This window comes from Hyperolius riggenbachi, chromosome 10 (genome assembly GCF_040937935.1).
Source record: "Hyperolius riggenbachi isolate aHypRig1 chromosome 10, aHypRig1.pri, whole genome shotgun sequence".
Taxonomy (NCBI): Eukaryota; Metazoa; Chordata; class Amphibia; order Anura; family Hyperoliidae; genus Hyperolius; species Hyperolius riggenbachi.
Genome location: NC_090655.1, coordinates 131334698 through 131358336, shown reverse-complemented (window position 1 = coordinate 131358336; position 23639 = coordinate 131334698). Strand labels below are relative to the sequence as shown.

General features: G+C 49.6%; 1 protein-coding gene across 6 annotated transcripts in view; it reads right to left on the bottom strand.

Annotated features, from left to right (window-relative positions):
- FAM241B (family with sequence similarity 241 member B) overlaps positions 1 to 11672 on the bottom strand; it is a 74418-nt gene extending 62746 nt beyond the window's left edge. For 2 of the 6 annotated variants that reach the window (XR_011024516.1, XM_068258066.1), the window contains exons 1-3: positions 11579 to 11672; positions 10167 to 10258; positions 6533 to 6654 (exon numbers count right to left, since the gene is read on the bottom strand). Coding sequence is in view for 5 of the 6 variants with exons in the window: in XM_068258066.1 (XP_068114167.1) it covers positions 6533 to 6625 (93 nt within the window). In the remaining variant the exon portion in view is untranslated. Of the gene's footprint in view, positions 1 to 6532; positions 6655 to 10166; positions 10259 to 11335; positions 11501 to 11558 lie in introns of those variants that run through there. The other 4 variants (XM_068258067.1, XM_068258068.1, XM_068258070.1 and 1 more) reach the window with 4 other exon arrangements.
- Between the last annotated feature and the right edge of the window lie 11967 nt (positions 11673 to 23639).

Sequence of the window (23639 nt, the reverse complement as noted above, 5' to 3'; positions counted from 1 at the left end):
AATGAGCTGAACTTACCCGGGGCTTCTAATGGTCCCCCGCAGACATCCTGTGTTGGCGCAGCCACTCACCGATGCTCTGGCCCCGCCTCCAGTTCACTTCTGGAATTTCTGACTTTAAAGTCAGAAAACCACTGCGCCTGCACACCCGTGTCCTCGCTCCCGCTGATGTCACCAGGAGTGTACTGCGCAGACACAGACCATACTGGGCCTGCGCTGTGCGCTCTTGATTACATCAGCGGGATCGAGGACACGGCAACGCAGGCACAGTGGTTTTCAGACTTTAAAGTCTGAAATTAGAGAAGTGAACCGGAGGCGGGGCCGGAGCATCGGTGAGTGGCTGCGCCAACACAGGATGTCTGCGGGGGACCGTTAGAAGCCCCGGGTAAGTTTAACTCATTTTACCCTGACCCCCCTACAGTATCCCTTTAAAGGAAGCAAGATACACAAAGCTGAAGAAACAGCACACAGTGTGGCAATATACTAATTGGGTAATGTCCCCTGTGAGGTCAGGTCTCACCTATGAGTGATCTCTGGTGAGAGATAACACCAGGACGTGCAGTGTTCTCCACAGATTTTTTTCCAGCTGGGTGGGATGGGAGAATACAGGGCTGGTGCTTCTCTGTGCAACTCTGCTTACAGTATAGGAGGCGAGGTGAGCCGATGAGAGCTGGATGGTCACAAAAATTAGCCGGGTGGAACACAGATGCGGCTATGTGTCCATCTAAGTTACCAGGGACCAAGCTGGAAACAACAATCACTTCACTTGTACGGTTAAACCCAGCTGGAAGAGAGTCCATAAAAAAAATCAGCTGTTGCACTGTGGAGGAACGGCCAAGCCCATCACTGCTGTAGCTATGCGCCTGTATGCTGATATCATTCCTCACCAGCCATCCAACATAGGTAAGGCCTGATCTCCTAAGCTATATTATTCCATAGCACATTATCATGCAGTGTGCGCGTCCATTGTCATCTTGCATCATACAATTAATTTGGGCAGCACGGTGGAGTAGTGGTTAGCGCTCTTGCCTTGCAGCGCAAGGAGTTTGTATGTTCTTCGTGTCTGTGGGGGTTTCCTCCGGGCACTCTGGTTTCCTCCCACATCCCAAAAACATACAGATAAGTTCATTGGCTTCCCCCTAAAATTGGCCCTAGACTACAATGTATATGTTACGGCCAGAACCCGAAGTGTGGCCACTTCTAGTTCTGGCCGGCCACTGCGCGAAGTGGCCGCAGCGCAGCGGCCAATGTTAGAAATGGAATGTTTCCTTTTATTATGAATGTAGTTTTCCGGCCGTCTCTGGCCAAAATGTAGCAAAACAGTTCGTTCATTAAATGAAATGAAGCTGGCGGCTCCGCCTCCTCTCCTCCGCCCCTGCCTCTTCTCTCTCTCTCTCTCTCTCTCTCTCCTTCGGGCAGCCGGCGGGGACACGCGTGTCCCCGAGAGTCGTTCGTGGCGGCAGGAAAGCAGAGCGGGGAGGCTGCAGACATTGCTTCTGCCGGCACCCGCTCTGCAGGGACGAACGACAGGATTGCCTGCCGCGACGAACGACTCTGGGGGGACACGCATGTCCCCCGCTGCCAGTATCGGGGAGAAGAGAGAGAGGCAGGGGCGGAGGAGAGGAGGCGGAGCAGAAGCCGGGCGGCTTCATCCTTCTACATTGCCGCCAGCTTCATTTCATTTAATGAACGAACTGTTTTGCTACATTTTGGCCAGAGACGGCCGGAAAACTACATTCATAATAAAAGGAAACATTCCATTTCTAACATTGGCCGCTGCGCTGCGGCCACTTCGCGCATTGGCCAGCCAGAACCCGAAGTGGCCAGCCAGAACTAGAAGTGGCCACACTTCGGGTTCTGGCCGTAACATATACACTACATGATACATACCTAGACATAGGACTATGGTAGGGGCTAGATTGTGAGACCCTCTGAGTGACAGTTAGTGACAAGACAATATATACTCTGTACAGCGCTGCGTAATATATAAATACATAAAATAAATAAATATTAGGAAGCACACAAGTCCTAATACATGTGAATGTGAAGTCAGGTCATCTGAACACACTTCTGCTGTGCCATGTACTGCATTATTTATTTTTCTTACAATTAAGACAATAGAGTAACAGGTAAGACCTACTTTCGCATTCATACTCTAGGCAAAGGATGAAACTGGCCAATATCAGTTTGAAACATAAGTTGAATTCTATCTCTGAAATAGCTAAACTCACATATTTTCACAGTTCCAGTGATATTGCTGCCAAGGTTTAGTTGGACTTTAAAATAGTAAATAACACCACTAGGAAAATTTAAGGGGCTAGAAGAGACTGAAAAGCCCTTTTACTGGCTTCAGAGGCATGAAGACATCATTGCACATTCTACAGTGATGCATCATAGGAAATCACAGTTGCTCACTTAAAGGACAACTGAAGCGAGAGGAATATGGAGGCTGCCATATTAATTTCCTTTTAAACAATACTAGTTGCCTTGCTATCCTGCTGATCGTTTGCCTCAAATACTTTTAGCCATAGACCCTGAACAAGCATGCAGCAGATGAAATGTTTCTGACATTTTTGTTAGATCTGACAAGATTAGCTGCATGCTTGTTTCTGGTGTGATTCAGACACTACTGCAGCCAAACAGACCAGCAGGGCTGCCAGGCAACTGATATTGCTTAAATGCAAATACATATGGCAGCCTCCATATATCTCTCAGTTCAGCTGTCCTTTAAAGGGACGCAGAGCTGAACTAAACATACCTGGGGCTTCCTCCAGCCCCATACACTCGGATCGCTCCCACGCCGCCGCCGCCGCCATCCTCTGCTCGCAGCTCTGGTACCAGGTCCCCGCACTTCCGTCAGTCGGAGCCTAAATCACACACCTGAAGCAACATGGAGTATAATTTGCCTACTTAAAACAGAAGGTAGTTGCGATTATTCAGCTGTAAAGGGACTCGGAGCTGAACTAGAGAAAATGTTTTATACATACCCAGGGCTTCCTCCAGCCCCATACACTCGGATTGCTCTCACGCCGCCGTCCTCCTCTGCTCGCAGCTTTGGTACCGGGTCCCCGCATTTCCGTCAGTCTTAGCCAGTCTGACGTAAGAGAAGTGCGCTATTTGCGTATCTCTCCAGCAGGTGCTGGAGAGATACGTAGAGGGTGCACTTCTCCGGCGTAGACTGACCCCGACTGACGGAAATGCGAGGACCCGGTACCAAAGCTGCGAGCAGAGGAGGACGGCGGCGTGGGAGCGATCCGAGTGTATGGGGCTGGCGGAAGCCCCAGGTATGAATAAAACATTTTCTCTAGTTCAGCTCCGAGTCCCTTTAAAGTTGAATAATCGCAACTACCTTCCGTTTTAAGTAGGCAAATTATACTCCGTGTTGCTTCAGGTGTGTGATTTAGACACTACTGAAGCCAGAAATATTGTCATGGCAATTAGCACTGCTCTAAAGGAAATAAATAAGGTAGCTTCCATATTCCTCTCACTAGAGTCCCTCTAATTACATAACAAATCATGTAAATTCATAACTAATATTTCATAGTACAAGCCTTTGTTGCACTCTGGAAAAAACAGACAAGACCTATTGCAGCCAGTCAGCATTGTGTCCAATGTAATTTGTTGCTATGGATGAGTTGCTGTTGGTTACAATTGCTCACTGCTCCACAATTCTCCCAGGTAAGCCATTTAGCTGCGGCACGTTAGAAAACTAGGAAAGGTTGAAAAATGGACAGTTTGTACACTCAGCAGGTTCAACGCTCTCCTGAGTGCTGCTGTGAAGAAAACTGAAAAAAATGCTAGTTGGGATAATATTAAAGTGAACCAGAGGTGATTTTAAACCCAAAAATTATTCTCATCACCCCGCCCTCAACTATGCCATACACGGAGCCTCACAGCTTGTCAGATATGCTCTAATGGCTGCGCCCACGCAATGTAGGGGCGTACTGTGCCTTTGCGAGCACTGCCGTGCCTGAGCGGTAAGCTGAAGCCTTTCATCCACAAGTGGTTCCATGCCACTGCACAGGCGCTCCGTATTTACGCAGGCACAGTACAGCCATGCTCAAGTACAAGCAGCCATGAACAATCAGACGGCCCCAGGCAACAGAGGTGGTCTGAAGGAGGACACGAGAAGCCTCGGGAGGATCCAGAGACTTCTCTCTTCTTTGGTAAGTATCTAATGTTTTATGTTTAAACTGCCTCAAGTTGACTTTACAACTGAGGCTGGGAACACACTAGGTGGTGCATAAAAGGTTGCGTTTTGCTGATTATGCGTTCTATGTCATTTTGAAGTGCATTTTGAGTGCACTTCGCACACGCATTTTGCTTGCGTTACGCACATATGAATCGCCAGTGTGGTTTTGTGTGTTATTGCGCATTTTGTGCAAACGTTTTGGAATGTGGCCAGCATAAAAACACATTTTCAACGTCCACTCTGGCTCATCACTAGGAAGTCAACAGGAAGCATAAATAAATCATCAAACTTGGCTTTTATACAAAAACGCATATAAAAACGTAATAAAATACTATACCTCTGCATAACCATTGACATACATTATGTGCATTTTAGATGCATTTTGGAAAAATATGCAGCAAGTTCTGCGTTTCAAAAACGCACATTGCAGAAGGCAAACAAATACGTTTTTCATGTGGCCCATTGACTTACATTATGCGCGTTAATGTTAGCATTTTACACAATGCTAGCGTTCCTGCCTAGTGTGTTCCTACCCTGAAATGAATGCCCCCTTTTCAATTCCATTCAGGTGTGCAGAGCACAGCTAAGCTTTGGAAGATATGCTACAAACACACCTCAGACTTTTGCTGTCCAGAGAGATCATTCATAGTCCTTTTAAATAAAAGTCTAAAATGTGTACTGATGTCGCTTAACCACTTAAAGGGATACTGTAGGGGGGGGGGGGGGGGGTTAGGGGAAATTAGCTGAACTTACCCGGGGCTTCTAATGGTCCCCCGCAGACATCCTGTGTTGGCGCAGCCACTCACCGATGCTCCGGCCCCGCCTCCAGTTCACTTCTGGAATTTCTGACTTTAAAGTCAGAAAACCACTGCGCCTGCGTTGCCATGTCCTCACTCCCGCTGATGTCACCAGGAGTGTACTGCGCAGACACAGACCATACTGGGCCTGCGCTGTGCGCTCTTGATGACATCAGCGGGATCGAGGACACGGCAACGCAGGCGCAGTGGTTTTCAGACTTTAAAGTCTGAAATTCCAGAAGTGAACCGGAGGCGGGGCCGGAGCATCGGTGAGTGGCTGCGCCAACACAGGATGTCTGCGGGGGACCGTTAGAAGCCCCGGGTAAGTTCAACTCATTTTCCCCTGACCCCCCTACAGTATCCCTTTAACGACCAGCTAACGCCGATAGCCGGCGCCTGGTCGTTAGTGGTATAGCATGGAAACATGCCAGTTCATGGAGGGTGCCTCCGTGAACAGTGTGCGAGCCGCCGATCGCAGCTCGCACACGTAATGTATACACGCGGGGAAGAAGTCCCCGCTGTTTACGTCATACGGCGCTGCTGCGCAGCAGCGCCGTAAGGCAGATCGGTGATCCCCGGCATCTGATTGGCCGGGGATCGCCGACATATGATAGGCTGAAGCCTATCCTACAATGCGCAGGACGGCCCATGATGGGAGAGGGAGGTAAGGAGAGGGAGGGAGCGCCTGCACAGGACGGCCCATGATGGGAGAGGAAGGTAAGGAGAGGTAGGGAGCGCAGAAAACGATGCGGAGCGGGGCTTTGAAGAGCCCCCCGCAAAGCGAAGCAAGCCGGCGGCGATCAGACCCCCCCAGCAGGACATCACCCTAGTGGGGAAAAAAGGGGGGGGGGGGGGGAAGTCTGATCACCCTGGCTAAATCCTGATTGGTGCTGCGGGCTGGAGAGCCCACGCAGGACCGATCTCAGGAAAATCCCGTTCCTTAAGTGGTTAAAGTAAACCAGAGATAAATAGAATGAATCAGCACTTTCCCAGGATTTCCTCTAGCCCCATAAACACGTGCGAGTCCCTCGCCGTCCTCCCGCGGTCTGCCATTCAGCCGCGATCAGCCCTGGTAACTGGCTCAGTCGCTTCTCCCAGGTCTACTGCGCATGCCCAGGAGGTCCGCGCATGCGCAGAAGACCCAGACTGGACCCGACTGAGCTTGTTACTGGGGCTGATCGTGGCTGAACGGTAGACCGCAGGAGGACGGCGAGGGACTCGCACGTGTTTATGGAGCTGGAGGAAATCCCAGGTAAGTTTCAATTCATTCTATCTACTAGTCTCTGGTACACCTTAAAGTCGACAGTCTTCCATTATTCACCCTAGCCCTGGACAGCATAATGATTGCTCCCACAAGTGGAGGATGTACTTTTCCTACTCCTCCCTCCCTCTTCACAGAGCAAAGCATACTTGGCAGATGAACAAGGACAGGGGTAGAACGGTTAGCTGAAACAATCAGGAAGGACTGTTTCAGTTGACAAATCTAAAATTAAAATATGTAAGTAGCTTCAGCAGAAGGCTAAGAAGAATCAAAAAAGCCACTCACCTGGCGAGAAGTATTATCCCTTCGCTGAGTATTTGCTCTTACCCGAGGGTCATCATCTTGCACAATCTCACCATTTGCCAAGATTCTCACCATTTTGCTCGAAGAGATGTGCTTAGATCCACCTACCAGAAACATAGAAATATAGCTATATATACTTTACAAAACTTCTCCATCACAAGTTCATGATCTGTGGATATTCGCAAAAGTTAGCAAATTCATGAATCACTTCATACAGTAGAATCCCTTTATAGTAAACTCCAAGGGACCAGGAAAAGTAGGTTTTCTATAGCAGAAGTTTACTATATCAGAATTTGGGACCTACGGAATGAGTTTTATAATGAGATTCTACTGTATTCTCATATGTGAGCTTACCACCAAGATATGCATTTTGCTGGACTATAACAGCACTCTATCATAAGCAAACACTTTACAATTTCAGTACAGTTCTTGCAGTCTATTTAGCAAACAGACGTGGCTGTGGACCTGCCAATGAAAAATGAGGTAAGCTACTCAATACAAGAGCCTACCCGGAGGAGCCATTTGCCAAGTACAGTACAGGTAGTCCTCAACTTATGAACACAACCGACTTACAAATGACACGCCGATACGAACGGCCTGAAAAATGTGAAATTTTATTCTGTAGGAACAGGTCGGAAAATGTATTTTCAAAAAAGACCCTGCAGTTGAGAAAATCAAATGTAAAAAATCCAAAGAAAAAAATGTTTTTTAGCCCGATAAAATGACATTTTGTTGCAGTACACTGAGCGCACAAGGGGACAGAGGTGGACACTGTCCACCCCACTATGGGGGAACAGAGTTGACACAGAGGGTGACACTGTAGGCCTAGAGGAGGTACAGGGGAAACAGATTATGGTGTTTCGACTTATGGAGAGATTCAGGTAAAGAACGAACCTACAGTCAGGGACTACCTGTATAGATACGTTTAACATACACACACACACACACTTTACAACCTTATCACTGCAATCCACATATACAGTGGCTTGCAAAAGTATTCGGGCCCCATGAAGTTTTCCACATTTTGTCATATTACTGCCACAAACATGAATCAATTTTATTGGAATTCCACGTGAAAGACCAATACAAAGTGGTGTACACGTGAGAAGTGGAACGAAAATCATATATGATTTCAAACATTTTTAAAAAATAAATAACTGCAAAGTGGGGTGTGCGTAATTATTCAGCCCCCTGAGTCAATACTTTGCAGAACCACATTTTGCTGCAATTACAGCTGCTAGTCTTTTAGGGTATGTCTCTACCAGCTTTGCACATCTAGAGACTGAAATCCTTGCCCATTCTTCTTTGCAAAACAGCTCCAGCTCAGTCAGATTAGATGGACAGCATTTGTGAACAGCAGTTTTCAAATCTTGCCACAGATTCTCTATTGGATTTAGATCTGGATTTTGACTGGGCCATTCTAACACATGGATATGTTTTGTTTTAAACCTTTCCATCGTTGCCCTGGCTTTATGTTTAGGGTCGTTGTCCTGCTGGAAGGTGAACCTCCACTCCAGTCTCAAGTCTTTTGCAGACTCCAAGAGGTTTTCTTCCAAGATTGCCCTGTATTTGGCTCCATCCATCTTCCCATCAACTCTGACCAGCTTCCCTGTCCCTGCTGAAGAGAAGCACCCCAAGAGCATGATGCTGCCACCACCATATTTGACAGTGGGGATGGTGCGTTCTGAGTGATGTGCAGTGTTAGTTTTCCGCCACACATAGCGTTTTGCATTTTGGCCAAAAAGTTCCATTTTGGTCTCATCTGACCAGAGCACCTTCTTCCACATGTGTGCTGTGTCCCCCACATGGCTTGTGGCAAACTGCAAAGAGGACTTGTTATGCTTTTCTGTTATCAATGGCTTTCTTCTTGCCACTCTTCCATAAAGGCCAACTTTGTACAGTGCACGACTAATAGTTGTCCTATGGACAGATTCCCCCACCTGAGCTGTAGATCTCTGCAGCTCATCCAGAGTCACCATGGGCCTTTTGACTGCATTTCTGATCATCGCTCTCCTTGTTCGGCCTGTGAGTTTAGGTGGATGGCCTTGTCTTGGTAGGTTTACAGTTGTGTCATACTCCTTCCAATTCTGAATGATCGCTTGAACAGGGCTCTGTGGGATGTTGAAGGCTTTGGAAATCTTTTTGTAGCCTGAGCCTGCTTTAAATTTTTCAATAACTTTATCCCTGACCTGTCTGGTGTGTTCTTTGGACTTCATGGTGTTGTTGCTCCCATTATTCTCTTAGACAACCTCTGAGTAGAGAAGGCCCAGAGAGATTCGCCCGGCAAACGGTTCGGGCCATCTCTACCTCTAAGGCCGTCATAGAGCAGCTGTATTTGTACTGACATTAGATTACACACAGACGCACTCTATTTGGTCATTAGCACTCATCAGGCAATGTCTATGGGCAACTGACTGCACTCAGACCAAAAGGGGCTGAATAATTATGCACACCCCACTTTGCAGTTATTTATTTTTTAAAAATGTTTGGAATCATGTATGATTACTTCTCACATGTACACCACTTTGTATTGGTCTTTCATGTGGAATTCAAATAAAATTGATTCATGTTTGTGGCAGTAATGTGACAAAATGTGGAAAACTTCATGGGGGCCGAATACTTTTGCAAGCCACTGTAAATGCAGGGCTGCGGAGTCGAGGTTGAGTCGGGGTTGAGGCAATTTTGGGCACCCGGAGTCGGAGTTTCAGAAACTGAGGAGTCCGAGTCGGGAGTCGAAGTCGCATGATTTTTGTACAAAATCCACAGCCCTTTTAAGTATTAGACTTAGGAGTCGGAGTTGGAGTCTGAGCAATTTTGGGTACCCGGAGTTGGAGCCGGAGTTGTGGTTTCAGAAATGGAGGAGTCGGAAGATTTTTGTACCGACTCCACAGCCCTGTATAAATGCCTAACATTCTCCATCTCCTTGCCAAGCGACTAACCTTAAAAGGACACAGTAGTGGGAGGGTTGTAAAGGCTGTAATTTTTATTCCTTTTAAACTATGCAAATTCCTAGCTGGCATCCTGATCCTGTGTTTTTAAGGCATGGACCACACTTAACCCTCTGGGGGATAATCCCGAGCTGAGCTCGGGGTAAGCCGCCACAGAGGATTTCTCAGGCCCTGGTGGGCCGATTTGCATAATTTTTTTTTGGTTGCACGCAGCTAGCACTTTGCTAGCTGCGTGTATATACCGATCGCCGCCACTCCGCGCTGATTCGCCGCTACCCGCCGTGCCGCGGCGCTCCCCCCCCCCCCCCAAGACCCCGTGCGCAGCCTGGCCAATCAGTGCCAGGCAGCGCTGAGCGGTGGATCGGGACTCCTGACGTCACAACGTCGATGACGTCATCCCGATCGTCGCCATGGCGATGGGGGAAGCCAAACAGGAAATCCCGTTCTGAACGGGATTTCCTGTTTGCTTTGATTGCCGGAGGCGATCGGAGGGGGTGAGGGGATGCCGCTGCACAGCGGCTATCATGTAGCTAGTGCTAGGCTAGCTACATGATTAAAAAAAAAAATAATTTTAAAAAAATGTGCTGCGCCGCCCCCTGGCGATATTATTGTATCCCCCAGGAGGTTAAAGTAAACCTGAAGCAGGCCAAGAGAAAATATATACTTACTTATGTAGAGGGAAGGCTCTGTTTCCCATAGAGCCTTCCTTGTCCTCTCCTCATGCCCTTGTTCCGCTGCTGTCCCCACACTTAAAGAGACACTGAAGCGAAAAAAAAATGATGATATTATGATTTGTATGTGTAGTACAGCTAAGAAAAAAAACATTAAGATCAGATACATCAGTCTAATTGTTTCCAGTACAGGAAGAGTTGAGAAACTCCAGTTGTTATCTCTATGCAAAAAAGCTATTAAGCTCTCCGACTAACTTGGTCATGGAGAGGGCTGTTATCTGACTTTTATTATCTCAACTGTAATTGAACTGTTTACTTTTCCTCTGGCAGAGGAGATGTCATTACTTCACAGACTGCTCTGAAAGACTCATTTTGAATGCTGAGTGTTGTGTAATCTGCACATATTATAGGATAATGCAATGTTAGAAAAAACACTATATACCTGAAAATAAAAGTATGAGAATATTTTCTTTGCTGCTAATCTTCTAGTAATTATTCATAGTACACAACCAATTCATTATATCATATTTTTTTTTTTGCTTCAGTGTCTCTTTAAGTTATTTGACCAGCAGGTCGAATACCTCTTCAGCCCTTATCTGGCAGCCTTTGGAAGTACTTGTGTCCCCTAGTATTCTGAAGATGAAAGGAAATATGCTGCACACGTGTCCTTGGGAAAGTGAATGCTTCCAAAGCCTGCCAAGTCCTTCGCCATCCTCTTGGTCTACTCTGTTCTACCGCTTTCACCCAGTAATCAGGGCAGTTGTGCTCTTCAGTGCATGCATAGCACGGCCGTGAGTGCCCCCGTCGTGCTTCCGCAGCAGGGAGCATACTGCCCACTGCCCAGGAGCATAAAGCTTCTGGGTGTGGGAGCGCAACGAGGGTGCACGCGCCCAAGCCAAGCATGCACTGAAGAGCATGACTGCCCAGATTACCAGGTGAGATAGCGGCAGAACAGAGCGGACAAAGAGCAACCCCACGCACCCCATGGGGCTGTAGGAAGCTCCAGGTAAGTATGAATAAAGCCTATTCATTCATCTCAGGTACCCTTTAAGTCCACTTTTAAACTCATCCATATAGTTTACGTATAAACAAAGCAGATTTCCTAATATGGTTAAGAATAGTTTAACTGATTGCACTGGCTTTTAAATAGGTCTTCTTTACTATACATGGCAAACAAGCAATTTCGCCTCAGTTGATGTCTCCTAGCAGGGACACTGCTTCACAGGTATAGAGATGCTGCTGCTCGCAGGACCCACTGCTGTCTAATGTGATCAGTACACCTCCAGCTGCCGGGCTCAGCGGCTGCACACTGACAGCCCAGCTGCGAGCAGCCTCTATTGCCTATCCGAGCACTTGTCCGCTCGCACAGCCACACAGAGCGCAGCTTACCGCACAGTTCATCCACCTACCGCCACTTCCTGTTTTCGTCCTACGTGTTACAAAGATCAGCAGGAAGCGAGGCTGTGTGTTCTCATAACACTTTCCTCCTAGCCTGTGCACTGCTCACTGCTGCCCCCCAAGCAAGCTCAAGACACTACACCTCCTAGCCCGTGCACTGCTCACTGCTGCCCCCTCCACCCAGGCAGATTCGGGACACTACATCCCAAAGCATGTGCACAGCTCACCACTGCCCCTATCCAACTACGCAGGTTTGGTGCACTACACCTCCAAGCCCATGCACTTCACACTGCTGCCCTCCTCATGTAGGCTTGAGACACTACCCCTCCAAATCAGTGCCTTGTTCACTGCAGCCCTCCTCATGCAGGCTTGAGACACTACCCCTTCCCAGGACGTGCAATGCCACTGCTGTCCCCAGGCAGGCTAGGGACACTACCCCTCCCAGCACGTGCAATGCCACTGCTGTCCCCAGGCAGGCTAGGGACACTACCACTCCCAGCCCGTGCAATGCCACTGCTGCCCCCAGGCAGGCTAGGGACAATACCCCTCCCAGCCCGTGCAATGCCATTGCTGCGGCTGCCCCCAGGCAGGCTAGGGACACTACCCCTCCCAGCCCGTGCAATTCCATTGCTGCCCCCAGGCAGGCTAGGGACACTACCCCTCCCAGCTGTGCAATGCCACTGCTGCCCCCAGGCAGGCTAGGGACACTACCCCTTCCAGCACGTGCAATGCCACTGCTGCCCCCAGGCAGGCTAGGGACACTACCCCTTCCAGGCCAGCCCGTGCAATGCTCACTGCTGCCCCCAGGCAGATTCAGCAGCTCATTACTAGTAACGCTTCTAATATATGAAGGCAATGCTTGCCTCCCAACAGTCCTGACTTCATTGGGACCATCCCAAGGTCGGGAGGCATGTCCCACAGCATCCCCTTGTGTTCCGGTGTAATGAAAGATTTTGCAACCCATTATATTTTGCAACTTGCCTTAGAGGACAGTGTATAACTGTGTAGGCGTGGCTTCTCTCTGTTAACACGCTTGTAATTTTATGCAACCACGGAAGCCATTGAGCTACAAGGGGGATTGATCCCTCCAGGGGGGGTTATTAGCTGAGCAACAAGGGGGAGGGGATTATTCCCTCCGGGGGGGGGGGTTATTTGGTTGAGCAAGAGAGGGGGGATTGTTCCCTCCAGGGGGGGTTATTAGTTGAGCAAGAGGGGAGGATTGTTCGCTCCAAGGGGTTATTAGTTGAGCAAGAGGGGGGATTGTTCCCTCCAGGGCGTTATTAGTTGAGCAAGAGGGGGGGATTGTTCCCTCCAGGGGGAAGGGTATTAGTTGAGCAAGAGGGGGGATTGTTCCCTCCAGGGGGTATTAGTTGAGCAAGAGGGGAGGGTTCTGTGTGAGAATAGGGTTTGGTTGGGTTGCATTTTCCGATACAGATAGGTTGAAGTCAATGGTTAGATTGCACTTTCTGATAGCTATACCTATAAATAAGTGCAACCGGTTGCAAAATCTAATAAAGTTGCAAAAAATTTCACTACATCGGCAGTGAAAGGATGCAGAGCAGCAGAAGGATCACAGCTACATACTTAGCTGGCTGTAATCTCCAGTTTAGGTCACCCCGCTTGCCTTGGGCTATTTCAGCCGGCATGTGGTTAATAGGAGCGACACTAGACATGTGGTGAGAAGTGAGTCACTCACCAAGCCTCGTTCCCTGCGCCAATCACTGCATACACAGGAGGGGGGTGGAGGGAGAACCGCTAGAAACCTGGGATTACTGTATGGGGGGAGAGGAAATCAATAGACACCGGGGAATAGCTGTATCCAGGGGAGGAAGAAGAACCACTAGACAACAGGGCATACTGTATGGGGGGAGTGGGAAACCAATGGACACCAGGGAAAACCCTGGTGCTATTTTCCCTAACGTTACATGTGTGACCCCCCACCCCCACCGCCCAGTGCATGTTATACAATACCTTTCCTCCGCCTCCGCTTGTCCCCGCTAGCTCTGGGTGCACTCCACTCTCAATACGCGCGCACCCCACGTGGTTGCCTAGTAAGGGGGGCAAGTATGATGTCAGACGTCATAGACGTGGCCACGTTACTAGGCAACCATGTGGTGCGTGTGTATGCAGAACAGGGTGCACCCAGAGCCTGCTGGGACAAGCGGAGGTCAGGGACAGGTATTGTATAACTTGCACTGACCGGAGGGGGGGGGGGGGCATCGACACTTAACATTTGGGGGAAAGTGTCGGGCGGCGAGGCAGTCGGATGCAGAGTCACAAAGCCAATTCAGGATCGATTTCAGCATAAAATTGATCGGGAATCGGCCTGCGGTGTATGGACAGCCGACAGATCTCTCTCTCTCTCTCTTACCAGATTCAATTAGAGAGTGAATTATCCCTTGGTCGAATCTGCCCATCATCGCTAGATGTATACAGGGGCGTAGCAATAGGGGTTGCAGAGGTTGCGACCGCATCGGGGCCCTTGGGCCAGAGGGGCCCCGAAGGGCCCTCCCTCAACTACAGTTTTAGCTCTGTTAGGGTCCTGTGCTCATAATAATCACTTCTATAGATATTTTGAATAGTGGTAGTCATTAACAAGCTGTTCCCCATCCCCTTCTTGCACCTCTGACACTGTAGTTGCCATTGGCAGGTTTTGGTGCGCTGTATCAATTGTTATATATAGAGTGCTTGGGGGGCCCCATTGTAAAACTTGCATTGGGGCCCACAGCTCCTTAGCTACGCCACTGGATGTATAGCTAGCTTAAATGTAATTATATTTATTATGTTTAAAGTTATAACAGTCTTACTTGCGTAAGGGCTGTTTTCACTTGCAGCGTTTTGTGACCAGATTACAGTTACTTGTCATGGATCTAAAAATGCCAGGTCCTTCTAAGCTACTGGAAAACATGCAGAAACATTTCCTTTGTTGAGATGCGATTGTGATGTGATTTCACCCACAATCATCCGTCCTGTAGCATTTATGTGCGCTTATGCTTGTGTTAAAAGCAAATTTGGCATGATACCTATCGTATTGGGCTGTAACTGCATTCGTTGGGTGGACTTGGAATAGTGGAAAACCAACCCTTTATTAAATCTTGTTAAATTCAGTGTATTTAGAAGGTATGAGGATATGTAGTCAAAGGGGGGCTTCAATACACAATAATCAAGCAGAGACCATAAACTATGGTTTATTTGCAATCTGGACAAGCACACTATACTAGCTTTTTCCATTTGGTTTACCCATATTTTACCATTAGATGTCGCTGTTGTATAACCATGCAAGCTGAAGTAATTACCATTAGGACACTTTGGAGAATTTGTTTGAATTAAAGAAATAAAATACCTGCTTTTGTAATCACTAATTGGTCCTTTATGTTACCAGAAAAAGTCTTTGACTTATCATGCATTATATAGTGCAGTTCTGTATTTAAAATCATGTGAATTTAGATACGTGCCACACTGGATGTTTTGTTGGAACTATATGGTATATGGAACTATAGACTGTAACATGAATCTTGCTATTATGTTAGGGCAGTAGCATAAAACAAGACATGAAGGTGTTGTCTTTCGTGCATATATTGTGCTGTACTGTTTTGTCTGTGCATTGTCTCATTGAACGTCTGACTTGGGCAACGCCACTCATAATATTATTACGTCTATAGCGGCACAGCAGGATTTTAAGTGTCATTTGGGTGCCAGCGACAGCTGGACCCCAAATTACTTCTCCCTCTGAGTTGCTATGACTCTGGAGGGGGAATAGTATTTAAAGTGTACCAGAGACGAGTTACTATAAAAGATTTTTACATATCTGGGGCATCCTCCAGCCCCATGCCCAGTGGCGTAGCAATAGGGGTTGCAGAGGTAGCCGCCGCATCGGGGCCCTTGGGCCAGAGGGGCCCCGAAGGGACCTCCCTCAACTGCAGTATTAGCTCTTTATTGGTCCTGTGCTCATAATAATCACTTCTATAGATACTTTGAATACTGGTAATTATTAACAAACTGCTCCCCATTCCCTTCTTGCACCTCTGATACTGTGGTTGTGCTAGGCAGGTTTTGGTGCGTCATATCAATTGTTATGTACAGAGTGCTTGGGGGGCCCCAATGTAAAACTTGCATCGGGGCCCACAGCTCCTTAGCTACGCCACTGCCCATGCGCATGAATTGCCTCCACGCTGCCGTCCTCAGTCTTCTCCAGTGGTGCTCAGCAGAGCTCGAATATTCGAGTAGCTCGAATATTCGAGCTCTTTTTCAGCTATTCGAGCTCGGTATTCGAGCTCCGAATAGCTGGAGCTATTCGAATGGGCTATCCGAGTACACTCGAATAGCCCATTCACTATTCGAGCTATTCGAGCAACCCGGCGCTATTCGAGCTCGGTACCGAGCTCGAATAGCGTCATAGCCCAGATTGATGTCCTTAGAGCCAATCAGAGGGCTCCCAGGCCCTCTGACGGCAGCCAATCACAGAGGGGGACCCTGGCCAGCCCCTACCCTATAAATAGCGGCCGCCATGTTAGGTTTTTCCATGCTTGCCTGAGACTTGTACAGAGAGAGAGTTGCTCCTTTGTGCTTTGGCTTAGCAAGTGCTCTATTGTGGTCATTTACCTAGCGTTTTTGCTCACCTACACCTGCCATATACACCTATATTGTTGTTAGTTAGATAGACATTGTATTTTAGTTAGTAGCTTGTGTGTTACATTAGAGACAGGCAGCTGCTGCAAGCTTACAGGTTTAGGCCTCAGGGGGGCCTTGCCTCTGTGGGCAGCTGTCCTCTGTTTATTTCTCTCATCTATACCAGTATTTCTGCTGTCCTTTACTAATAGTATTGTAGTTATACTGTACTAGGAGTAGGACACTCACTGACTGTCACTGTTTATAGGCTACTAGCTAGCTCCTGCGTGTGTGCACTCACTCACTGTCTGTGTGTACACACACTCTATTTCCTTCTGATTACTGATAGATTATTGTTAGTTAGTTGTACTTACTTACTACTTACTCTTACTGTACCCGTAGGGACACTCACTGTCACTGTTCATATAGGCTACTAGCTCCTGCGTGTGCGCACTGCACTCACTGTCTGAGTGTACACACACAACACACACTCTATTTCCTTCTGATCGCTGATTGATTATCGTAATTAGTTAGTTGTACTTACTGTTACTACTTACTCTTACTGTACTAGGAGTCTAGGACACTCAGTCACTGTCCATAGGCTACTAGCTCCTGCGTGCGTGCACTCACTGTCTGAGTGTACACACACAACACACACTCTATTTCCTTCTGATCGCTGATTGATTATCGTAATTAGTTAGTTCTACTTACTTACTGTTACTACTTACTCTTACTGTACTAGGAGTCTAGGACACTCAGTCACTGTGTTCATAGGCTACTAGCTCCTGCGTGCGTGCACTCACTGTCTGAGTGTACACACACAACACACACTCTATTTCCTTCTGATCGCTGATTGATTATTGTAATTAGTTAGTTCTACTTACTGTTACTAATTACTCTTGCTGTACTAGGAGTCTAGGACACTCAGTCACTGTTCATAGGCTACTAGCTCCTGCGTGCGTGCACTCACTGTCTGAGTGTACACACACAACACACACTCTATTTCCTTCTGATCGCTGATTGATTATCGTAATTAGTTAGTTGTACTTACTGTTACTACTTACTCTTACTGTACTAGGAGTCTAGGACACTCAGTCACTGTCCATAGGCTACTAGCTCCTGCGTGCGTGCACTCACTGTCTGAGTGTACACACACCACCCACACTCTATTTCCTTCTGATCGCTGATTGATTATTGTAATTAGTTAGTTCTACTTACTGTTACTACTTACTCTTACTGTACTAGGAGTCTAGGACACTCAGTCACTGTGTTCATAGGCTACTAGCTCCTGCGTGCGTGCACTCACTGTCTGAGTGTACACACACCCACACTCCATTTCCTTCTGATCGCTGATTGATTATTGTAATTAGTTAGTTCTACTTACTGTTACTACTTACTCTTACTGTACTAGGAGTCTAGGACACTCAGTCACTGTTCATAGGCTACTAGCTCCTGCGTGCGTGCACTCACTGTCTGAGTGTACACACACCCACACTCCATTTCCTTCTGATCGCTGATTGATTATTGTAATTAGTTAGTTCTACTTACTGTTACTACTTACTCTTACTGTACTAGGAGTCTAGGACACTCAGTCACTGTGTTCATAGGCTACTAGCTCCTGCGTGCGTGCACTCACTGTCTGAGTGTACACACACCCACACTCCATTTCCTTCTGATCGCTGATTGATTATTGTAATTAGTTAGTTCTACTTACTGTTACTACTTACTCTTACTGTACTAGGAGTCTAGGACACTCAGTCACTGTGTTCATAGGCTACTAGCTCCTGCGTGCGTGCACTCACTGTCTGAGTGTACACACACCCACACTACATTTCCTTCTGATCGCTGATTGATTATTGTAATTAGTTAGTTCTACTTACTGTTACTACTTACTCTTACTGTACTAGGAGTCTAGGACACTCAGTCACTGTCCATAGGCTACTAGCTCCTGCGTGCGTGCACTCACTGTCTGAGTGTACACACACCACCCACACTCTATTTCCTTCTGATCGCTGATTGATTATTGTAATTAGTTAGTTCTACTTACTGTTACTACTTACTCTTACTGTACTAGGAGTCTAGGACACTCAGTCACTGTGTTCATAGGCTACTAGCTCCTGCGTGCGTGCACTCACTGTCTGAGTGTACACACACCCACACTCCATTTCCTTCTGATCGCTGATTGATTATTGTAATTAGTTAGTTCTACTTACTGTTACTACTTACTCTTACTGTACTAGGAGTCTAGGACACTTAGTCACTGTCCATAGGCTACTAGCTCCTGCGTGCGTGCACTCACTGTCTGAGTGTACACACACCACCCACACTCTATTTCCTTCTGATCGCTGATTGATTATTGTAATTAGTTAGTTCTACTTACTGTTACTACTTACTCTTACTGTACTAGGAGTCTAGGACACTCAGTCACTGTGTTCATAGGCTACTAGCTCCTGCGTGCGTGCACTCACTGTCTGAGTGTACACACACCCACACTCCATTTCCTTCTGATCGCTGATTGATTATTGTAATTAGTTAGTTCTACTTACTGTTACTACTTACTCTTACTGTACTAGGAGTCTAGGACACTCAGTCACTGTGTTCATAGGCTACTAGCTCCTGCGTGCGTGCACTCACTGTCTGAGTGTACACACACTAAATTTACTTGTGATTACTACTGATTATTGTAACTGCTAGTTGTACTTCCTGACTGTTACTACTTACTTACTGTACTAGGGGACACTCACTCAGTCACCTCACCAACCAACCCACTCCATTAAAGTACCCCACTTTTCACCCGCCCTTTTAAAAAACTTTTGTCTATACGCCCAAAACATTGAAGATGTCTGGAAGTGGCAGCCAGCGCGGTTTGGGCAAGGGGAAGGGCAGCAAGGGAATCAGGAGGAGAGGGAGCAGCATTGTGGCAAGCCGCGGGCGCGCCACCATGCACAGTTCCGCAGCAGCAGCAGCAGCGTCAGTGGCTAACATTCCTCCCATAGCCACTGGCCGTGGACGCCTTGGGCGCCGCCCAGCAGGAGCATCTGCAACTCACGCTGCAGAGACACAGCAGCAGCAGCGTGTAGCACCTGCTCCCATTTTCCTCCAGCCGGGTCGGAAACGTCCCATTGAGGAAAAGGATGCAGACACTGTGGTGCAACTCATGACGGAGGATGAGCAGCCCGCCATCAGCTCTGCATCCGAGGCCTCCACCCTCACCACCACCACCACCACCACCACCACCCCTGTTCGCAGCAGCCGCCCAGCAGGGCCTGGGGAGGAGGCCAGTTCACCATCAGTCGCCGACCTGTCACTCAGCAGTCTTTTTACCCCAGGCACCATCAGGGTATTGTCTGCTGTTGTTGGCGATTTTGAGGAGGAGATGCTGATGGGCACTTTGGGGGAGGAGGGATTGGACAGCAAGACTGTGGCGACAGTCAAGCGTCCCATCCATGCATCAGGAGAGGAGTTTGGGGGGTCATCATCCCAGCAGGACATGTTTCAGGAGGGGCATGATGATGATGACCCGGTGACAGACAGAGACTGGGTGCCACCACCTCCAGGGGATGTCGTCCTCAGCAGCTCTGAGGAGGAGGAGGAGGATGCGCTTGTGGGCCTTGCAAGGAGGCGCATCATTGCAAGCATTGGCAGCGTCCCACAGCCTGCTGGTGTCTCAGGCTCAGCAGCAGCAGCAGCAGCATCAGCCAGTACCACCACCAGCCGCACCCAAGCCCCCCCCCCAACCACCCCAGGGAGACAGGCAGCAGCGCTTCCATGCCGTAGGGGGATGTTTCTGTCACCAATCTGGCGCTTTTTCACCATGCCCACTGTGTACAGCAAGTACGCCACTTGCAACCACTGTCAGCGGAAGTTGAGCAGAGGTGCAGACCCCTTAAAGTTCAGCACCAGCTCGCTCATCAACCACCTTGTGGCTAAACATTTCCACCAGCATGAGGAGTTCCAGAGGCTGAAGGCATCTGGTGCTGGCAGTGGCACCACACCCATCACTGCACAGCCTTCAGCAGCAGCAGCAGCAACAGCAGCCACCCGCCCTCCTGCTCCTCCAGCAGCACCAGCAGGAGTGCGGAAACGCACTGCTCCTCCCCCCTCTGCAACTCCTGCCGCCGACACTGAGGCCTGTTCTGGCAGCCAGTCCTCAGTGGCCTCCTCTGCTGTGTCTGCTGATTCCCGTGTCAGCAAAAGGCCACGCCAGAGCCTTTTGAGCGAGTCCTTCCAGGGGGTGGTTAGGGCTCTGCCTCCCAGCAGCCGTCGCGTGCGGCAGCTGAACGGCTTGCTGGCACGGGCCATGTGCTCCCAACTCCTGCCGTACACGCTCGTGCAGGAGGGGAGCGACATTCGTGCGCTGCTTGCTTGCGCAGCCCCAGACTGGCAGCTCCCCAGCAGACACTTCTTTGCCCGCAAGGCCATTCCTGCACTGCACCGCTTTGTGATGGCCAATGTGGAGCGAGGGCTGGAGCACGCGGTTGGTGAAAGGGTCCACGTCACCATGGACTCCTGGAGCAGCCGCTTCGGGACAGGCCGCTACCTGTCCTTCACTGTCCACTGGGTCAGCTTGGTGGAAGGGGGTGAGGATGGGAGAGCAGCAGCGGGCACAGCAGCAGCAGCAACACAGTGGGTGGTGCCACCCCGCAGGGTCAGGGGAACTGCAGCAGGTTCCTCCGATCCTCTGCCATCCTCCGGCACACCTGGCCAAACCCCCCGCCTCAGCAGCAGCGTGAAGGCCCGCCACTGCCAAGCGCTGCTGCACTTGGTCAGCCTTGGGAAGACCAAGCTGACGGCAACCCATGTGTTGGCCAAACTCCAGGAGCAGGAGAGGATTTGGCTGACCCCCAGAGGCCTCAGAGTCGGAGAGGTGGTGGCCGACAATGGGGCCAATCTGGTTGCCGCAATAGACAGGGGAAACCTGACCCACATCCCCTGTCTTGCCCACGTGCTGAACCTGGTGGTGCAGAAGTTCCTGCGCACCTACCAGGGGATGGGCGAACTGCTGGAAACGGCAAGGAATGTTGTGCGTCACTTCCGGCGCTCGGCTGCAGCCTGTGCGAGCCTGGAAGACGTGCAAAAGGAGCTGGATCTGCCACGCCATCGGCTGATCCTTGACGTTCCGACTCGCTGGAACTCCACCCTGGCGATGTTGGAGCGTCTGGTTGAACAGAGGCACGCTGTCAACCAGTACCTTGCCCTGGCCACTGTTTCCGCAGCTCAGAGAAGGGACAAGACCAGCAACATCCCGTCCATCGTCCCCGATGATGACTGGAGGCACATGCAGCAGGTGTGCTTTGTGCTGGCTCCCTTCCTGCAGGCCACAAACATGGTGAGCAGGGACCATACTATGGTCTGCGAGTGGGTGCCCCTGGTTTCTCTGCTGAACAGGGCCCTCGATGCTTTGCTGGAACAGGGAGCGGCAGCCTTGGACCAGCAGGAGCGGCAACCAGCTGCGCAGTCCACCTCTGAGGGGGAGGAGGAGGAGGACTTGGTGGAGGTCCCTGACCTGGCTGCTGATGAGGGGGATCAGCACAGCGCAGCTGAGTTGGTGCGGGGGTGGAGAGAGGATGAGGCGGCAGAGGAGGAGGATGAGGACAGCACTGACGTCGATGTGCCAGCAGACGTGGCCCGCCTCTTCCCAATGGCAGCGCACATGCTGACGTGCCTGCGCAGGGACCCCAGGGTGATCCAGATGAAGCAGAGGGAGGACATCTGGATCAGCATGATGTTGGACCCACGCCTCAAGGGGAAGTTGAGCCAGTTCCTGCCGCCTGCAGGAGGAGACCCAGCGCAACAAATAAGAAGCTTGCAGCAGGCCCTTGTTGAGCGCTTGGAGGAAGCCTTCCCCCAGCCTTCCACCCCCACTGTCCAGCAGCCAGCACAGAGGCAGCAGCAGGTGCCTGCATCCAGCAGCAGCAAGCGCCCCACAGACCTGCTGTCTCTCAGCCACGAGCTCTACAGGACTGTAGAGGCTCCGGCAGCAGTGACTAGAGAGGAGATGCATGCAGCAGCATCCTCCTCCGGTCACAGCCAGCGCCTGACCCGCATGGTGGCTGACTACATGGGGTCGTACAGCGGGCTTGACAGCGATGCCCCTGTTGATCCCATGGAGTATTGGGTCAAGCGCATGGAGATCTGGAGCGAGCTGGCGCAGTACGCCCTGGAAGTGCTGTCCTGCCCCCCTTCCAGCGTGCTGTCCGAGCGCTGCTTCAGTGCAGCTGGTGGCGTGGTCACCGAGAAACGCTCACGTCTGTCTCACAAGTCTGTGGACAGACTGACGTTTCTCAAGATGAACCAGGCGTGGGTGGAAGGCGAGTTCCTGGCCCCTGTTGTCGGCGAGAGGGGGACATGAACTGGCTGCCGGAACCATCGTTAATGTGCCTTACCACCCTTTACCACCTCCTGGCTCCTGCTCACTAAGCCAGCCTGGTTCACTTTGACTATTACGTCGCCTGCAGCCACACATTTTACACCTACAGTGGGCTGCTGTGTACTGCCCTTCTGCTGTCTGTCTGTGTTTCCCACTGCCAGGGTACACAGAATTACCTTCTTCTGCTGCCACTCTGCCACCAGCTATTACGTCAAACAATAGCTGCTCGCCTACTCCTCCATTCCTCCTCCTGCTGCTGCTGTCTGTCTGTGTTTCCCACTGCCAGGGTACACAGAATTACCTTCTTCTGCTGCCACTCTGCCACCAGCTATTACGTCAAACAATAGCTATATTGGTTGCAAAACCAAAACCAAACAAACCATTAAAAAAAAAAAAGGTTTAATTTTTCTGAGGTGCCCGGGTTGAAAACTGTGTTGTTCCAGTTGTGTATTGGACACAATGTGGGCTGCACGACCGCTGTCTGGGACCTCCTGTTGTGTTTATTTACAGCCCTGGTATCACCGCTAGGTACCAGGGCTATTATGTCACGCTGCCTACCTGCTGCCACACTCACACTGCTCCTCCATACCTCCTCCTGCTGCTGCTGCTGCTGTCTGTCTGTGTTTCCCACTGCCAGGGTACACAGATGATTTACCTTCTGCTGCCACTCTGCCACCAGCTATTACGTCAAACAATAGCTGCTCGCCTACTCCTCCATTCCTCCTCCTGCTGCTGCTGTCTGTCTGTGTTTCCCACTGCCAGGGTACACAGAATTACCTTCTTCTGCTGCCACTCTGCCACCAGCTATTACGTCAAACAATAGCTATATTGGTTGCAAAACCAAAACCAAACAAACCATTAAAAAAAAAAAAAAGGTTTAATTTTTCTGAGGTGCCCGGGTTGAAAACTGTGTTGTCCCAGTTGTGTATTGGACACAATGTGGGCTGCACGACCGCTGTCTGGGACCTCCTGTTGTGTTTATTTACAGCCCTGGTATCACCGCTAGGTACCAGGGCTATTATGTCACGCTGCCTACCTGCTGCCACACTCACACTACTCCTCCATACCTCCTCCTGCTGCTGCTGCTGCTGTCT